General features: G+C 39.4%; 1 protein-coding gene across 1 annotated transcript in view; it reads right to left on the bottom strand.

The window, feature by feature from the left end:
• ADAMTS3 (ADAM metallopeptidase with thrombospondin type 1 motif 3) overlaps nucleotides 1-10,481 on the bottom strand; it is a 251,001-nt gene extending 240,520 nt beyond the window's left edge. Inside the window, exons 1-2 of the mRNA XM_021702380.1 lie at nucleotides 10,413-10,481; nucleotides 9,069-9,096 (exon numbers count right to left, since the gene is read on the bottom strand). Of these exons, the coding sequence (XP_021558055.1) occupies nucleotides 9,069-9,096; nucleotides 10,413-10,481 (97 nt within the window). The remainder of the gene's footprint in view (nucleotides 1-9,068; nucleotides 9,097-10,412) is intronic.
• Between the last annotated feature and the right edge of the window lie 8,490 nt (nucleotides 10,482-18,971).

Raw genomic sequence — 18,971 nt, 5'->3', positions numbered from 1 at the left:
TCAGCTCCATGTTAACGGAGGGCCTGAAGTCCAGGCTAGCCGTAACAACCCATACTCTGTTACCTTGCCCAGACACTGGGATCCTCTCCCAAGAATTGGTTGATGATTATCAAGAGGCAGTTTACACAGGCAACTTCCTTTTTCAGGTACAAATTCTCAGTATGCAACAATCTGGCCACAAGAAGGAAATCGAATAAGCTTTTTCAAGATCTGCTAAAGAAGCCGCTCCAACAACAACATTCCCAAATCCTTCGCTGAGGGTAAGAGAATGACTTTCATCAGAAATGACAGGAGCCAGCTGCTCTAGGAAAAATGTGAGCAGGGTGATGAGTGGACCTTAAAGAGGACACCACGCGCTGAAGGGCTTCCCAAGGCCGTAAACACAAACGGAGAAGGGGACGCATCTTCACTGAAAGGCAATTAAAAGTTAGTTGTGACACATGCTGAACTCCTGAGCAGAGCCAAGGTCTTTTTCCCCCCACTTCATCTCCTCTAGGCTCTTATCACCGCAAGGCAGAGAACCTCTTTGAAGTCTTTTATTTGCAAACCTACTTTCACAGTCAAAGATTTTTCAACAAGCTATTGGAGAAAAAAAAGAAAGCTTTTTTTTTCCCTTTTATTCATTAAGAAAGAACAAATCGTCGTGAACTTAAAAATTCTTCTCATTTTTTTAAACCTGGCTTTTTCATAAATATTTGTTGCAATTGCACAATGTTTACATTCGAGAGAGTCACTTAGGAAAGAACACCACATTCTTTAGTGTTCCAGAACATGAAATCAGGTAAGAGAAGATCTTTCATGGAAAAAAAAAAAAAAAAAAAAAAAAAAAATCCAAGCATATTTTTTGGTTGCTATATCTTAAAATGATCAAATAATTAATAACAGAATAACAAGTAGAGAAGATATATATATATATATATTTTTTTTTTACGTGAGTCCCCGATGCCAAAATATTAACATTCCAATCTTAGTTTTTAAAGAAGCACATCTAATGGTTATATTTATCATCCCTGGAAGTTTTACAGATTCAAGAGCTATATTAGACATTCTATAAATTAATATTTCTCATATACCTCACAATTTTTTGATGGATAATACTTTTAAAGACTAATATTGAGCCTAGAATTTAAAGCCAGGAAAAATAAGCATTTGTCCCCCTGGGCCAAAGGCTGAGGAAAATATGACAGGCAAGAAATGCAAACAGCATTTTTAAAGGTCTTCACTGAAACTTACTTGTGTTGATTACATTTTCCAAATCTACAGTAGTCTGGCTCACAGTATGACAAAAGTATGAGAAATGGGGACAGTGCGCTGGGCCACTGTATTAGCTTTCTATTACTGCTGTAACAAATTGCCACAAACTTGGCGACTTAAAACAATATATACGTATTACCCTACAGTTCTGGAGGTCAGAAGTCTGAAACAGGTCACAGGGGTCTAAAATCAAGGTGTCGGCAGGGCTGCATTTCTTCAAGAAGCTCTGGGAATAATCTGTTTCCTTGACTTTCCGAACTTCCGGAGGCCACAGGTGTTCCCTGGCTCCCTAGGTCCCTGCCTTTATCTTCAAAGCCAGAAACATCAGACCAAGTCCTTTCTTATGCTGCCATCTCCCTAGTTTTGTCTTTTTGTCTCCCTCTTCTATTTATGAGGACCGACCTCGGAAAATCTGGGCTAATCTACCTATTTAAAGGCCAACCGATTAGCAACCTTAATTCCATCGGCAAACTTAACTCTTCTCGGCCATGTAACATCACATACTCATGAGCTCCAGGGATTCGGATGTAGACACCCCTGGGGGGCCATTATTCTACCTACCACAGCTGCCAGTTCCCATGCAGTGTGCTGGGAAGCCCTCAGGCTGCAGCATGATTACATGTGCGCTCCCTAGCATCCATCCTCCTTTTTCTTTAACTGCACCCCAGTGTTCCCTCAGGTTAACCATCCTGAATTCCACTCTTAGTCCCTGTAAATCAAGAGTGAAATGACTCAATCCAGGCCAATCAGAGCACTGCATCCCCTGCCACAGCGAATGGTTCCAGGATAAGCTTATGACTCAAGCCAAGTAGCCAATCAAACCCTCCCCCAGGACATTTTGCTGGGGCTATCAAAAAACAAGTGTTCTGTCTAGTGGGGTGAAAGGTAGAATGAAAGCCTACAGATGCTGGTGACAGTCTTTGCCACAACCCGAGGGGCCACCAATCATATCCTGATAAAGAAACGGAGCCAACGCAGGAAAATGAGAAAGAAAGAAGAGTCGGGGGAGGAGAGAGAGGGATTTCTGACATTGTTTGAGCCCTCGGTTCAGCTATACCTGACTCTGATTACCTGATCAATTTTGTTTTCCTTAACCAGTGTCAAGTGGGCTCCTGTTATTTGCATCCAAACGAGTCATGATTAATACAGGAACTTTCTCTCAATTAAAAAGGACTTTCCATAAACAAGATGAAAAGAAGAAAGAATTCTGTCCGGTATACATGAAATAAAGTTGGCATGGAGTCTGTACGGAGTAATCGTTTTGCACTGTTCATTCCTTACCCAGCTCCCCCCTACTGCCGTATTCCAATGAATTAAGCAATACTATATTGAGATATCAACTTTAAGATAATACATGAAAATAGAACTCTCAAAGAGCTGTCACATGGTGAGCTGAGTGGCTGGAGAGTTTACAAGTCCTTGACACAGTAAATTAAGGTTCCTGGAAATTCATGGTGGTAGGCAGACCTATCAAAAATGTACGGATTAGAATGGGGTGGCTCTCATTGAGTAAAAGTGTTTTTTAAAAAGCACAAGACTAAGATATACTAATAATAGCTATTATCCTAGCTTGCTTCCCATGTGCCAGCACTTTATGAATCCTTTACAATTCTATGAACTAAGAAGTAGTAGTATGCCTATGTTTACACAGAAGAGATGCTTTGAGAGGTTAAAGTCAGCTAGAAAGTAGTAAACTACACAGTGAACAACAGTCTGTGCCCCTGACCATTTAATGGAAGAAAGGCAATGAATACTAATAGGTCCTCTACTGGATAGGCTGGTTATGTTTTAGATTAAGGAATGGACTTTACATGTAAAAGAGAGAGATTTTTACATATAAAAGAGAACTCAAGCTCATATGATGAATGATTTCAATCATTCTTTTTAATTTATGCGCATATACACATATAAAAATATAAATGCTAAATAACAAAGAAAGATTGTAGGAAATGTGATTTAACATCTAAGATCCCAGTATTTGAAGATGCGTGTATTTAATCCTATCTTACTACCTACGAGTTTCCTAAATGTTATTTTTGTTTTATCAGTCACTTCAAAAACAAGATAGACTGTTTCATGCTGGTCACAATTTATTCTAAATTCCATAAAGATTCATCATGCTGAATTTGTGGCAATCATTTTTATAAACAAGAGACTGACGTGACCACAAAATCTCCCCTAAGGATTTACAGTTAGTCAGCAAAATCATGTAAATGTATTTGGAAAATTAGGATGGATAAATTACTTGTGGGAACAGAGATTCCGAAACTAGAAAAACTCTTCGCACGCTTTATTATCCATTCTAAAGAATAATACAACTCTCAAATTCTATGAGGTGGATGAATCTTTTCATAGTACTACTAAAGTTTACAAAACGTTTTTATAATTGATCATACTTTGGGGTACTTGATAACTAAAAAATGATTAATTCATTACATATTTCAAAGATTGCACAATCAAGAATTTAAAAATTATATTCAGATTTAGGGAAACAGAGCCAAAACTAATTTAAAACTGAAATTTTTAAAAATCAACACTTCCTATACTACTAGTAAAAGTTCAGATCATACAAACTTCTTTAAAAGCCATCTGTCAAAACATATCATGTTAATTTGGTTTTACTCAGCAATCAGCTTCTAGGGCTTTCTCCTAAAGTAGTCATTTGAAAAGCAGGCAGCTATCTATATTAAACACTCTGTGGTAACATTCATTATCATGAGAAAATAGGTGTCCTTAGGGAAATAAGTACCTAAATTAAGGTTTATTAGGATAATGAGATTAAAACTATGTTTATAAGGATTTTACAATGCTATGGTAAACTATACTAAAATAGTAAATAAAACAAAAACACATATACAAAAAATAATCCACACAATCTGTGTACTGAAAGATGACTGAGCAAGAATATGCTAAATTATAACAGTTTGGTACTTAAGATGATTGTCAAAAAGCTGGGGAATACAGAAAAACTAAAGAAGACAATTTTAATGGGCACATGTAAAACATCTATATTCAGAAGAAAAACTAATGAAAAAGAATAATTCAACAATTTCTAATAATAGACGTAGCACAGTTTAGGAGTAAAAGCTGTTTTCTATTGGAGCAACACAAAGAGAAGGTTCCCAAAATTCTGTCATTAGAGTTCCATCTAAGTCATCACTGTCAATATATCCAGTCCAAGTAACATAACCAAATCCTTCATATTGAAACCACTCATGATTTTACCAGGCAATTTGGAATTGTCCCTAATGGCTTTCCAAGGTAATCTGGATTGGCTACCCACAAGCAAAGAATGCTTAGAGATAATCATCCTGGAAGCAGAAGTGACCATGGGGATTTCTTAACATTTCTGAGCAATATTATGATTATTTGGTATAATGACAAGAAAAAACAGTGAAAATATGGGGAAGAAATATTTCAGCTAAACAGCAATAATAATTTGCTGGTAATAGATTAACATGCTACACTAAATAACATCTTCATCTACAAAGCTTAAAGCATTTAATATTAGCCATTATGATGTTCAATGGAGGGATGGAAGCTAAATCAGCGAAGTCAAATGCATGATCTTTAGGTACAAGAAAGAACAATGGCTATACAGGTAGCTAAAATCCTAAATTTTATGAAGGATCCCTTTAAACCCCTTTAAATCACACTTTAAACCACAGTATTGCTGCTGGCAAATTGGTAGATTTTAATCTTAGGTTATCTTATTTCCCCCGATGCCTGAAACAGAGATCTCAAGTAGACATGAGTGCAAAATTAGTGGGCATTCCCAACCTGCACGTAATTCAGTTCAATTTACCAAATCTTATTGAACAGAAACAGAAAAGTGTAAGAAACCAATAAACCTAGCTCTGTGAGCTTTGTGGAATGAAAAGAGAAGTCACAAGGAGCCTTGATAACACTGAATAATTAATCGTATAGCCATTATCACCATCTTCATTTTCTTAGGGACCAAGTAAACCTGGAGAGGGGCACAAAACAAGAGCATTTAAGAAAAGCCAGAACACTAGGTGAATCCCAATCCCTGCTTACTAGATCTATGCACTGAATAACAAATATTTGAGGACCCACGAGGTACCAAGCCCAATTTTATATACCGGGGATACAGCAATCATCAAGACAAAGTGTTTGCTCTCATGAGGTCTACACCAGTAGAAATGCCTACTATAAGCCAAGGACTAGGGGAAGTGACTCACACTAAACCTTGAAAACCAAATAAGTACCTGCAAATGATGAACCAATATTTCACAGTAAACTGGATATTTGAGAGGACAAGATTAGCGACTTTATTTTGTTAAGAATGAAATGTAATGGAATTTGAGACCTGGAAACAGAAATAGGGCAGAGAAAGATAGGTATGCCCTGATTCCAAGACGGGGGATAAGTGAGGGAACTCAGCCCAACACCAAAGCCTCACAATGATTTTTCCTCTAATGATACTCAGGCAATTTCAGAGTGGTAGCTTATGAAACAAAGGATTCAGAGAATTCTTTGCAGATTTTACAGAAATCTCCAATTTCTACAGGACCATGATTATTTCCTAAGCCACATGTGTCACAGAGCAAGACTACTTACCCAATCAGGCCAGCCAACCAGCTGCCCACAATTACCCTAGGTGTCCTACCAAGGCCATACTCTGAGTCAGAATGAAAGAGCTCCCTGATATGCCACAGAAGTATGTTAATGACCTCAGGAAACACACTTACACATATATACACAAGGCATACGCACTCACACATGTATGTGTATATGTATATACATATACACATTATGTATATGTGTGTATGTATGTATACATGTATGAGTGTATGTATGTGTGGGTGCAGACAGGTAGATAGGTAAGCAGTTCCTCTTTGGTTGACCAAGAAGCAGAGAAGTAGGTCGGAGTTCAAAGCCTATTTGCCCAGTTTCTCTAGGGTGAATCATACTTGCCCACATACCAAGAAGGCATTTTTCCACTGGGCTGGAGAGAGAAGGAAAGAAGCAAAGGCCCATCAACACACTACGTAGGTGATATTTCTATACACAGTCTAACCTGCCCTCATCACAACCGCCTTCTCTCTACCTAAATAAAAGCCTTCCGACTCTCTAGGGGTTGAAGCATTTTAGACACATTTTTTATTGCTTTCTTAAGCACATATTGCATGACTATATTTATTAAAAACACTTAAAAACGGGCAAAATTAACCTGTCCTGTCAGAAGCCAAGAAAGCAGTTACCCATCATGTGGGGACAGTGCAAAGAAGGTAGCACAAGTGCTAGTAATGTTGTACTTCTCGATCCAGATGCTAGTCACCAGGAGGGCTCCCTTCCGGAAGGGTCAGCAAGGTGTACACTCATACGCACTATCCTGCATGGATAGTATATCTCAGTAGAAACTATTTTTTTTAAATTCAGCTTCCTAATAATCTGTGGTTTGTCACTAATCTATAGTTATCTCTTCCTGAGACATTAAATTATACAGAAATCATTCAGAACCATAGACTTTTCTCTAGCCGATTTGGAGACCAGTAAAAATAATTAATTCTACAAGCCTTATTAATCTTTCCTAATTGTACCGTTGATCAAATAGCACCTCTAAGCAGTTATATAAAACCACTTTTAAAATAATTCTTGGGAAAAAATTACTTAATTATATGTAGAGGAGGGCATTTTACCAAACTTTCAGGTTAACAACCCCTTTGCACGTTGGGACAAGGGAAAGAAATCTCATTCCTATACATAGATTTTTTTTTTAATGTATTTTTAAATCCCTTTTAAGTGCTACATAAATGATTATATCCCAAAGCCAAATGATAGCTACAGTTTTACTATCACAAGACTCATGAGTCAAACCTATTTTTATCTTTATTTCTTCTCTTCACTCAACCTGAAAATGGTAAATAAAAATGACAGTAATAAAAAAGAGAAACCCTATAAAGCAGAGGAACTTGGGAGCAAGAAAATCTCCAGCAACACAATCTAAGAGTCCCCTGCCCTCCCCTCTTCCACACTGCTACTCATCTTCCTCTACCAAATTTAAGCACACCTGTACCACTTCCTTCTCTGCAGAAACCTGCAACTGAAGTAATTTATATTAACAAAAGGACTGGACCAAAGTCTAACTCAGGGCCTCTTACAGGAGAACATGCTGATTCTATCTGAAAATTTAATCAAAGCATATATTTTATTCCTTTGATAGAATGGGTAATCTTTTTTATAGAATGGGTTATCTCTGATAGAATGGGTAATCTTTTTTCTTTTTTTTTTGCAGGGCTCGAACTGACAACCCAGAGATCAAGACCTGAGCTGAGATCAAGAGTTGGACACTTAACCAACAAAGCCACCCAGGCGCCCCTAGGATGGGCCATCTTAACACAGCTTTTTAATTTACATATTGAAAAGTTGGGATGTTTAAGTAATCAAATGTTTAAGCAATAAAAAAGGAAGACAATTTTCTTTTTTACTGGTTTGAGGATTTTTTTTTTAAGTCCTTCTTTAAAAAGATAGATATTCATGACTGAATGTTATCAGCTACACATAACAAATGTCTCTTCACAGACACTGTACATTTAATACAGTTCTCAGTCACTGTCCTCCCCTTTGTCCTACTCTTACTATGGAGGTCTAAGCTTGGAGAAGAGTTCCAACAATGCCAAACACTGCAGAGGAAGGGAGCATTCTGACATATGTGGAGAAACAGCTACATACGGACACCTCTGGGCCTGGATCTTCGGGTCCCTGCATTAGTTTACAAGTATGGAATCCTCCCAGCTCTCCCCTATGCACTCTAGCTGGTAGCTGTAGAACCTCTCAAGCCTCATTTTCTCCAAATCTGAAACAGGCACAATGGTGTCTCTACCTCGTGTGTGCTTGTGAGAGTTCGATGACACAATGCACACAAAGCAATTAATACAGTGCCCGACGCACAGCACACAGGCAATGACAGGTAACTGTGTTTGTAGTAATCAAAACTTTTCACTTCAAAGATGACTTCACAATATCACCTGACAAATACAGAATTTAAAGAGACTAATACACTGCCAAAAGGAAAATTTATCTTTTAAAGTAATCCAAGTTAAATGTATATAAAAAGACTCTGAATGGAGCCTGGCTTCTGGCCAGATGAGTTTCAGTCTCTGAATTCAGAACAATTACTATTATAAATAGCTTCAAAAAAAAGATCATGTGGACTTGGGAGTGACCTGTTACAAGTCACTTATACTCTCTGAGCCTCAGTCTTCTCACCCATAAAATGGGAATAATTCCCACATCATCAGGTAATACTGAAGTTTTAGACATTATTTTCAAAGTGCCTAACAATATCTTGCACATTAGTAGATAATTATTGTAAAGCAGATGGAATGAGAGAAGTCATCAGAGGTCTTACACAAAGCTGGAAAAATTTTAAGAGAAAAATTTTCATCCTCTTTCATTTTTCCCTCCTTTGTAGCATTCTTACACTTTGCCTTCTGTTCTAATCAGAGGTGTTCCTCCTAATGCTCCACGAGTTGATTTGATTTGACTTATCTCCATGTCTTCTTCCAACCTCTACATCATCCTCCAAGTACCTACCAGTGGCTTGTCCAGGGACAGGAAAAAACTGATGCATTACAAGTCCAATGGCAGAATTTTTATATCCCTTTAACTCCGTCTGAAGAAAGTGGGGCCCTCTTCCCAAAAGAGGAAGAGAACAGAAATGCTCCTGAACTACAAATTATTTTTTTTTAACCACAAACAGGAGAAATTTCAGAAACAATATTTTAATTAGCTTATTTCATTCTCTACTTTCTACCAAGATAAGAATGACATCTGAGAACAAGGCTTACCTATTTGCACCATTTCTTCATTCCCAGCCTGTAAAGGAGGGGGAAAAGTAAAAAGAAACAGTTACTGGGTTTCATCTTATCACCTTGTACGTTTTATTTCTACCAGTAATGCTTTTCAGGAGCTAATCGGGAGATGCGGGAGATGGGGACTGGTGCCTAAAGGCTGAGCCTTGGTTTGTAGGTTCTTGTGGCAAGAGAATGAGCCAATTCAATAACAGTCTGGAACGGGGAGTTGTTTGCCCGTTTTAATTTTAATATTTATAAAGCCAGCAAAAATAAATACTGACATTCAATATTCTTTTCTTAAAACTCAGATACTGGGTGAGGATTAGCAAAGAAAATCTCTGTATTCATATGCGTGAAAAGAAACCTAAAAGGGGGCCCGATATATCAGATTTGAGGTCAAGAATCAACTAGACAATCTTCTACTTTTTTTTAACCTATGGCCACACCAGGCCGACCAGAGAAGCTACAAAAACTCACAGAGTTACTCTGTGCCCGAAGTCCCACCGGCCCCGAGCTGATGTGATTTACAACAAACGGCTCGGGGCTCCGCTCGTCCCGCCGAGCCTTCTCAAGGACTCTTCAGAGAGCATCGAGCTTCACCTTGAGTCTCCAAAGGGTGGGGGCTGGGCCGAAAAGCAACAGAGCTGCACTCAACTTAGCTTTAAAAGAGGAGGAGTTGTGCGGAGGGGGAGGGGAGTAACGCGGCCGGCGCCTCCAGCCTCTGCCCAGGAAAATGCAGGGCAGGAAACGTCCCCAGTCCCCCTCCCCAACTGTCAAACCCCAGCCCGGCCGCGGTCCTCCCAGGACACGTGTCTACTGGATCGCTCCCTGTCCGGCCCAAGGACTTCCTGAAACCCCCGCCTCCGGCTGCCCGAAAAAGCTGTGAGTCAGTGAGGAGGAGAGAAAGCCCCGCGAACCCTACTCCGGCGGCAGCAACCAGAGCACTGGGATCCTGGACCCAGCGTTCAGAACTTCATTCAAGCGCCCAGACCGCCCTCCGGAAAGGGGAAACCCAGATGGCCCGGCGAGGATGCGAATTGGCTGCAGTTTGTCACCAGGAATTGTTACGAATGCCGCAAAGGGGGGTGGGGGGGAAGCCCTAGGTGTGACAAGCCTGGGCTCCCAGAGTGGGAGTCACAACCCACCCCTGCAATTCAACCCCCCACCCCAGAAAACCCCGCAGGCTGCGCCCAGCCCTCAAACACCGTTCCTGAAGGCACAAGATAACAGGGAAGGGTGGGAGGGGGGGAGGAGGAAAGAGAGGAGGGGAAAGAGGGGAGGAACTTTTTCGGGAAAAGGTTGGGTTTGAGTTTTTTATTGTTATTATTTTCCACTTACTTGTCCATCAGCTGAAGTCCTAACCTCTACCAGAGCGGCTGCTATCAACCAAAGTGACAGGAGAACCATCACGAGTCGAGTTCACTTTTCAACTACTGGGCAAAGCAAATGCCCAGAGCAAACCCCCCCCAAAATAAGTTTCTTTAAAAAAAAAAGAAAGAAAGAAAAAGAAAAAATGCAGAACAACAACAAAAAAAAACTTATCTTCTGTGATTTGCTTCAATGAAAATGAAATTTGAGCTCTGAGACTGGCCCCCTCTGCTCTGCAGTTCTTTCCACTTCACCTTCTCACCCCGTTCTCCCAAACTGTGTGCAGGAGCGAGAAGGTGCTGCGAGCCGGGCACGGGCTGCGCCGGGAGAGGGGGAAGGGACGAGGGGCTTCCAACTATCTCTGCCCAAAGCGGCTTTTCCTGGGCTTTTCGAGCACCATTGGTTCCTAAGGTTAGCGCGGAGAATGCTTGGGTGCCCTGGAGCACAGCAGGGGGAAGTATTAGCGAGAGAGAGGAGCGAGCGGGAGCGGGAGAAAGAGGCAGGGAGAGGGCGACTCCGCCGCTCACACAGAGGTGGGGGCGGGAGGAGCCGAAGGGGAGGAGGAGGAGGCTGGCGGAGGAGGTGGGAGGAGTGGGTCGCTAGCCGGCTCCTGTTGCTCTCAGTGCGGCGGTCTGCTGGCTGCCGGCGACCCGCCGGGCGCTAATAAGGCGGCCGGAGCCCCCCGGGCGGCCCCTCCCGCCGCAGCGCCCACGTCACGCGGGGCCGGGGCCCGCGCCCCCCGCGCCCGCCGGCAGGCCGGGGCGGGCGCGGCCGGCGCGGGAGGACGGCAAGGAGTGGGGAGGAGTGGGGACGATCCCGTAGGCGGCCGGCCCTAGGCACAGTCGGGGTTTGAAACCGCTTAGGTGGGGGCTCGTGTGGCGGGGGGTCGAGCACCCCCCTCCCCGAGATCCTCTCCTGCCCCCGCCAGATGGGCTAGGGGAAGGGGGCGGTCCAGGGAAGCCGCTGGTCCCTCCTGGCGGGACCGGCGTTGAGTTAATTATAGGAAGGGGGAGGGTCCAAGGGCCGCTCCTGGGCTTTAGGAAATTCACCTCCAACCTCGTGTCCTCCCAGCTAGGGAAAAGACTCCCCGGAGAGAACCCCAAGAACCTCCAGGGCTTAACGACGCGGCTAAATGCCCTCCAGACGCCTACCACGTTTTGTGGGGGTGGCCCTTCCCCACTTTAAGTTCTTGTTTATGCTTTACTCGTTTATATTACTTTTGAAAGATATCATGTCTCTTCCTTGACTCACCCGGATGCGTCCGTTTATCACTAGAGTACACAGGCCTCAGCGTCTCTTCCTCCCAACAAGATTAAGTTATCAAATGATTTCTGCCCACTGTGGCCGAAGCTTCCTGGGAGGAGATGACACCAACCTGGGCTCCAGAGCCCTGAAGATGTGAAGACACTTGGCTGGAATCCAAGCCCAGGATGGCTTCTTGAGGTAGACAGACCCCTGTGGGTGCTTTCTTGGGAGCAGAGGGCTGGAGTATTTCCACCCTCCTCTGACCAGTTTCGGATCCTCTCTCCCCAGAACAGACCATGAGAGGGGGGTGATTAGGCACAACTTTAGGTATAATCCTCAAAACTTCAACTGGAATCTTGAAAAGGCCTACCTAAAATAAAATGTGTAGAAGCTAATGTTTATTTTGCTAAGGGATTCTTTAGTAAATCATAGTCTTTTCTTTTTTAAAAATGGTGCGGAGTCTGGAGGTTTCTTATACTTTGATTCATTATTTAAGGGTTGCATCTTTAATTTACACATGGCAAGATCTGTGTTCACTGGTGTGTTATCTACTAAGTCTTCTCAAAATCATGTATATGGGACGCTTATATGTACAAATGAGAAACCAGATAACTAAATGACCAGATAACCTAAATACCCCCAATGGGGTATTAGGTTCATTAGTTTTGGGGTGGAATTATAATTAGACCCCAGCACTGAAATATGCTAAGTTACTTTTTCCCTTCAATTAAAGCCTTCAGCATGTTTGTAACCTGTCATTGACTTTCTATCCAGGAGTGCTTTGCTGAATTTTATACCTAGTTTTCTTAGTCATTAAAAAGAAATAATCCTTTGGATGTTTCGGTGGCTCAGGTCATGATCCCAGGGTCCTCCCATAAGTCCCACATCGCTTCTTACTCAATGGGGATACTGCATCTCCCTCTGCCTCTTTCTCTTTCTGACAAATAAATAAAATCTTTAAAAAAAAAAAGAATCCTCATGTTCTATAAGTAAAAAGTATGTCAATTTACACTGACAAGTAAAAGAATACTAGAGTACAAGTCAGAAAACCTGGGTGCTAGGCCCAGCTTGGTCTGTTTGACCTTGACAGGTCACTAAACTATTTTGGTTTTCCCCCATGAGATATTTCAGCTCTAAAAATTCTCTGATTTTAAGTAATAACAAATACTGTATTTAGACATGGCATTACAGTAGTCCTTTTTGTGTTAAATTTTACGAAGTTCTGACATTTGGTATCATAACCCCTGGCACAACAAGCAGTTCATATGACTTTCATGAAAACAGTGGCTTCAGACATTTGGGGCCATGACCACAGAGAGAAATGTATTTTACATTGTGACCCAGTAAAAATTTCATGGTTCAGTACATGCTACACGCAACAACTCTGATATTTTCTGTCCTATTTGTTTCCTGTGTTCTCCCCCTCCAATTCTGGTCAGGATCCATTTCATTGCTTTCACGACCCAGTGAATCATGACCCTCATTCTGACAAACATTGATTTGAGAGCTTACAAGAAGCTTTATATTTCTCAGATTCTAAATGAGTTAAGTTCAGATTAATAAGGTTCTCCCAATATACTCTAAGACAAACTTTCTCAAAGTATGTCCTGGAATGTTAAATGTTTTACACACACACACACACACAAAGTCTCTGACAGTCAACTAAAATTTGTGACGTACTCAGATAAACAACCTGAAATGGATTTCTTTATTTCAGAACTTCACAGGGACTTTGATATCCTAATCACATTGTGAGTCTTCCAGAGAGAGATATAGTGCTCTATGGTCCTCATACTGATTTGACCACAGAATGCTGTTTTTCTTAGGCTTTATCCTCTGAAGAACACACTACGTGGGGAAATGCCATTGCAAAGACCAATTATTAAAGTAAAATGAACTCTGAGTCACATAGGTAGGATTCACATGCAGATTCAGCTTGAGTTTATCAATCTAAAATTAGTTTAATAATACTGCTTTTGAAAAATGTTCATGAAAATTAACAGAACCTTGCATGTAAACTGTTTGGCCCGTGGTCTAGAACATAATAAGGGCCTAAATGAAGATATTTTTTTACTTGAAACTATATGGTGTATGTGCAGATGGCTCAATGGGAATGAAATATGGCGAGTTCTAAGAAAAGTAGGAAAATGTAAAGACCTAAAATGTGACGAACTTTTAATTTTACCAGACATAATGCAGGGAATCAAAAGCAAAGCTGTTATTAAGTTCCTTTCACAGCTGACCCCTACATGCCTGTTTCGAAATAAATTCCTGCCTTTCCCTCCATGTTTCTTTGCCTCTAGCTCGTGCTGTTTCCCAAACTCATGTCCATGTGCTAGCTCAAATACTAAACCAATGCTTGTAGTAGGTTTTCTTTCAAAATATGTTTGAAGTAGAGAAACAATTTCAAAAGTAGTCACATATATGTAGTCTCCCTAATTGTGAAATCAGTCCCTTTAAGACTTAAGTTTCATGAAATCAGTTGATGTATGGACATTTTAATCTGTGCATCCTCATATTGGCAACAATTAACTAAGCAGGAGTGTGTGTGTGTGTGTGTGTGTTTTCCATTTGAGGCTGACTGGTCAATGTTGTATATTTTGTCATAATTTGACAATAATTTCATACCCCATGTGTGTTGTGTTTTAAACATATAAACAAATTTTTGTCATTTCTTACAGCAAAAAAATTCATTTATAATTTATTGTTTTGCTATTTACCTTTCCCACGCTTTTTTTTTTATAAGATTTGTTTTTAGAGCAGTGTAAGGTTCACAGCAGAGCTGAGGAGGAGATGGAGATTTCTCATATACCCCCTGCCCCTGCATGACAGAACCTCCACTAATATCAGCACCCTCCAAACTGTAACAAAAGAGTGGTACGTTAGTTAGAATTGATGAAACTGTACTGACACATCATAACCACCCAAAGTCCATAGTCGACGTATGGTTCACTCTTGCTTTTGTATATTCTATGGATTTGGACAAATGTATAATGGACTGTATATCCATCATTATCATACAGAGTATTTTCACTGCCCTAAAAATCCTCTATGCTCCACCTACTCATCCCTTCCCATCCCCCAGCCCCTGGCAACCACTCATCTTTTTTACTGTCTCCATAGTTTTGCCTTTTTTCAGAATGTCATATAGTTGAGATCATGCAGTGTGTGGCCTTTTCGGATTGTCTTCTTTCACTTAGTGGTACGCATTTAAGTTTCCTCCATGTCTTTTCATGGCTTGATTGCTCATTTCTTTTTAGTGTTCAATAATATTCCATTGCCTGGATATACCCCAGGTTAGGCATTCTGCTACTGAAGGACATCTTGGTTGCTTTCAAGATTGGCAATTATAAATAAAATTGCTAGAAACATCCATGTGTGGGGTTTTGTGTGGATATAAGTTTTCAACTTCTTTGGGTAAATACCAAGGATCATGATTGCTGGACCGTATGGTAGAGGTATATTTAATTTTATAAGAAACTGCCAAACTGTCTTCCAAAGTGGCTGTACCATTTTGCATTCTCACCAGTGAGGAATATTTGAGAGTTCCTGTTGTTCCACATCTTTGTCAGTATTTGGTGGTGTCAGTTTTCCAGATTTTGACCATTCTAATAGGTATAGATCGGTATCTCATTGTTTTAATTTGCATTTCCCTGAAGCCATGTAAGGTAGAGCATCTTTTCATGTGCTTCTTTGCCATCTGTCTATCTTCTTTGCTAAAGTGTCTGCTAAGGTCTTTGGCCCATTTTTTAATTGGGTTATTTATTTTCTTATTGTTGAGTTTTAGTTCTTTGTGTATTTTAGAGAATAGTTCTTTATTTGCAAAAAAATTTTGCAAATACTTTCTCCCAGTTTCTGGCTTGTCTTCTTATTCTCTTGACCTTGTCTTTCACAGAGCACAAGTTTTTAATTTTAATTAAGTGTTTTCCCATACTTTTCATATATCTATGACCTCCTGTCAATATTAATTAGATAGATCATAATTTTTATGTCTTTCCCATGGTCAAATAAATCTGAGAAATTCTCTACTCAACTTTGTTCAAAATATAAGTACAGAATTTATCGCATCATAATTAATCAGATTTATATCTGCCCCTTCCTCTAAATTGCAAGTTCCTTGAGGACATTGACCTCTGCTTTATTCACTTTCAATTACAGGTATCTAGACAAATTTCCATCCCACATAAGTTACAGAGAACTGTACTACTTCCTGAGCACGTCCAGAGAAAATCATGTCCTTTTTTCCCTACCTGGTGATGAGCTTTATTCCAGGCCCTGGAATTCTTAGCTTCTAGAACCAACACAGAGAAACACGAGAGTAGGTACGTGGAACTGACCATTATAAGAACGTGAGAGCTGGGCCTATTGGCTATCTTCTCCACTTCTCCCACCCCTATAGCCTCAAAGAACACTGCTATGAGATGTATTTTCTCATAGCAAAATGAGAAAATGGGGCTAATAGCATCACATATGGAATTAGTTTGCTGCTCATTAAGGATAAGAGTCTTCCTCTCACATAGCACCCTCCCCTGTTTTATGTAATACTGATTTTTCATTTGTGGATCAGAAACTCAGGCATGCTGTGTATACATTACTGTTAGTATTTTTAACCAAGCTGTTAGGTTGGTTAGGAGTTAGGGTGCTAACTTTTCATACCCATAGAATAGAGCCTGGCACATAGTAGGCACTCAAACAATATTTGTTCAATAAATGAGGGAGGGACTAGTTCCTGTTTTTACTTAGCAGAGTGAAATGAATATATATATTTTTTTTCCCTCCTATTAGTGAATAAGCTATTTCCAACTTGACCTTTTTTACAGGAGTTTTTGGAAGTCCCATTGAAAGAAAAAAAATTAAACAGGAAAATTTATGAATACAAGGATCAATAAATTAGAAATGGAAAAGCCCTACTAGGTCATCAAGTTCATTCTTTGGTTTGTGGTTGAGGCAGTGTTGTTCCCACCGTCTTTTCCTTCAGAGGAAAACCATTATCTTATGTGGATAAACTTGGACATCCAGAATTTTTTGTATTTCATGATTTGCTTTTGGAAGAATAATTCCACCTTGGCACAAGACTTGAGGGAAAATTATTCCTCATGTTCCTTGATTTTCCTTTTTCTTGACTTGGGATTATTCATTGTACCCTTATCTTTGATTAGCACCATAAACAGCCTTCTTTCCTTAATAAAGCTTGAGTTAACAATTGATGTATTTAACTGTTTATACCTAACTAACATAAACAGATATTACCATCTACCTTCCATTACTTTTATAATCTTTCTCTTTTCTTCAAGTTTTTGAAGTATTTTTTGCTTGGAAGAGGCAAAAAAGCTTAAAAGATCAGTCTTCTTGAGGGTTAAACAGAAATGAGATAATACTTAAAATTTAAAATTCTTCCAAATGTTCCCTGATATGGCACAACTCTATAGTTATAGCTATTCTATTAGTGAAGCATTGAGAATTATCATCAGATTACTTTGCATTTATGCCATAATTTCCCTCTTGATAATTCAAGGAACTCTGCTAGAGTGGAACTCAGGATAAAACAGATGAATATTTAGGACTACTGAATGTAGTCAATGTATTCTCTTGGAGAAGTTCAAAATCAGAGATGTGGCACAGTGCTTTTCATATAGTTGACTATGCGATAAATATGTGATAAATTTAGTTAAATATCTAACCGACTTCTACTAATTATACCAACCCTTATATTTTGAAATGCCACCAAATTGTTAACTTCAAAACTGTATGTTGTTTTCTGTAATTCTCAACTCAATGATACATAACATTTGGGAGGTACTTCACAGTACAAAAGTCTATGAATTAATTACCATTTTTTTAAAAAATAGAGTAGAATTTACCATTTTCAATGGAACTCAACAGCATGTATTGAGGGAGAGAGAGCTCTAGCAAATTAGCACTTACAGCTCGTAAATCGAGTTTTCTTACAGGAGAACGTAAGTTACTTTCAAGCCAGAAACTTAATTAAGTATTCTGAATTTATGCTAGAGTCAAAACCAGATGAAATGGTTTTCTGTGGAAAAAAGCTATATTAAAATTACAGTTGGGAGAATCCCTCCACTTAAGGAAGAGTTGCTACTGTTAGTTAACAAAGCAAGTTCTGCAATAAAATTTCCTGTAGATTTTTGAGATTAGGATACTTGCCTCTCTCCATGATGTCTAAAAGCAAAGAAACAGAGTTAGACATCTTCTGGATATCCAGTCCAATGATTACACAGAAAATCACAGTTATGCTATATGGTGAGGCAAGTGTATTTTGCACATCATTGCAACACATTTGAACCAACAGAGTTTATATTTTATTATTAACTTTCTGAACCCACATTTTGTATCCATTGACTGGCAAAGTGTTCACAAAATGTTTATAAGGGTTTTATCTTTTTTTCTATGGGAAAAACAAACTTTCATTCCTCTGAGTTATCAAAATTCATCCCCAATTTTACCACATAAAAACAACTTTTCAATAAGATTAGTTCTTGAGTTCTCGGCGTGTTATATTCATTCACTTAGGCAGCAATTAACTTTTTCCAGACTAGAATTAGGAATAATTTGCATAGAGAAAATGGGCAGAAAACAATCCACCACAGAAATGAAAAATTAGTTATGAAATCAACAACCAGTCTTAGACTATCTCTTAAGAAAACACAATTCACAATCCTAGAATCTAGCTTTTTTAGGGAAAACAAAAAACAGAAATAAAAACAAAAACAAAACAAAGAAGCCTGAACTCTGATCTGGAAAGACAGGTTTTTATCTGAATCTAGCTTTTTTAGGGAAAAAAAAAAAGAGAACGAAACAAAAACAATAACAAAACAAAGAAGCCCAAACTCTGATCTGGAAAAACTTGGGTTTTTATCTGAAGAGATTCTCAGCCAGATGATAAACCAGATGTATCAATCTAGAAATTGTTGCTGCTCTTACTTGGTTGCTATTATTACAAAAGTTCATTTATTTTAAGAAAAAAAAACACTAAGATTTATGTCTAGGGTCTTTATTCTGTTATTGTCACACTAAACAAAGCAAGAACCCAGAAGCTACCACTATTCTGGCAAGTTCAAATGATAAATGCTTAGTGGAGACAGTTCAAATGTGAAATTATAGAACCATGTTAGTAGTCCGATGTCATCTCGAAGAGAGGCAAACATTTCAGAAAAAACATTGACCATCAATGTAACTTCATATGGAATCAAATATTCTAATGACACTTAAATGCTTTTTACACAATTCTCCAAAATATTCTCCATTTTGTTTTTATTAATCATT

This window comes from Neomonachus schauinslandi, chromosome 2 (genome assembly GCF_002201575.2).
Source record: "Neomonachus schauinslandi chromosome 2, ASM220157v2, whole genome shotgun sequence".
Lineage (NCBI taxonomy): Eukaryota > Metazoa > Chordata > Mammalia > Carnivora > Phocidae > Neomonachus > Neomonachus schauinslandi.
The sequence above is the reverse complement of the archived record's forward strand: the minus strand, read 5'-3'. Positions and strand labels throughout refer to the sequence as shown.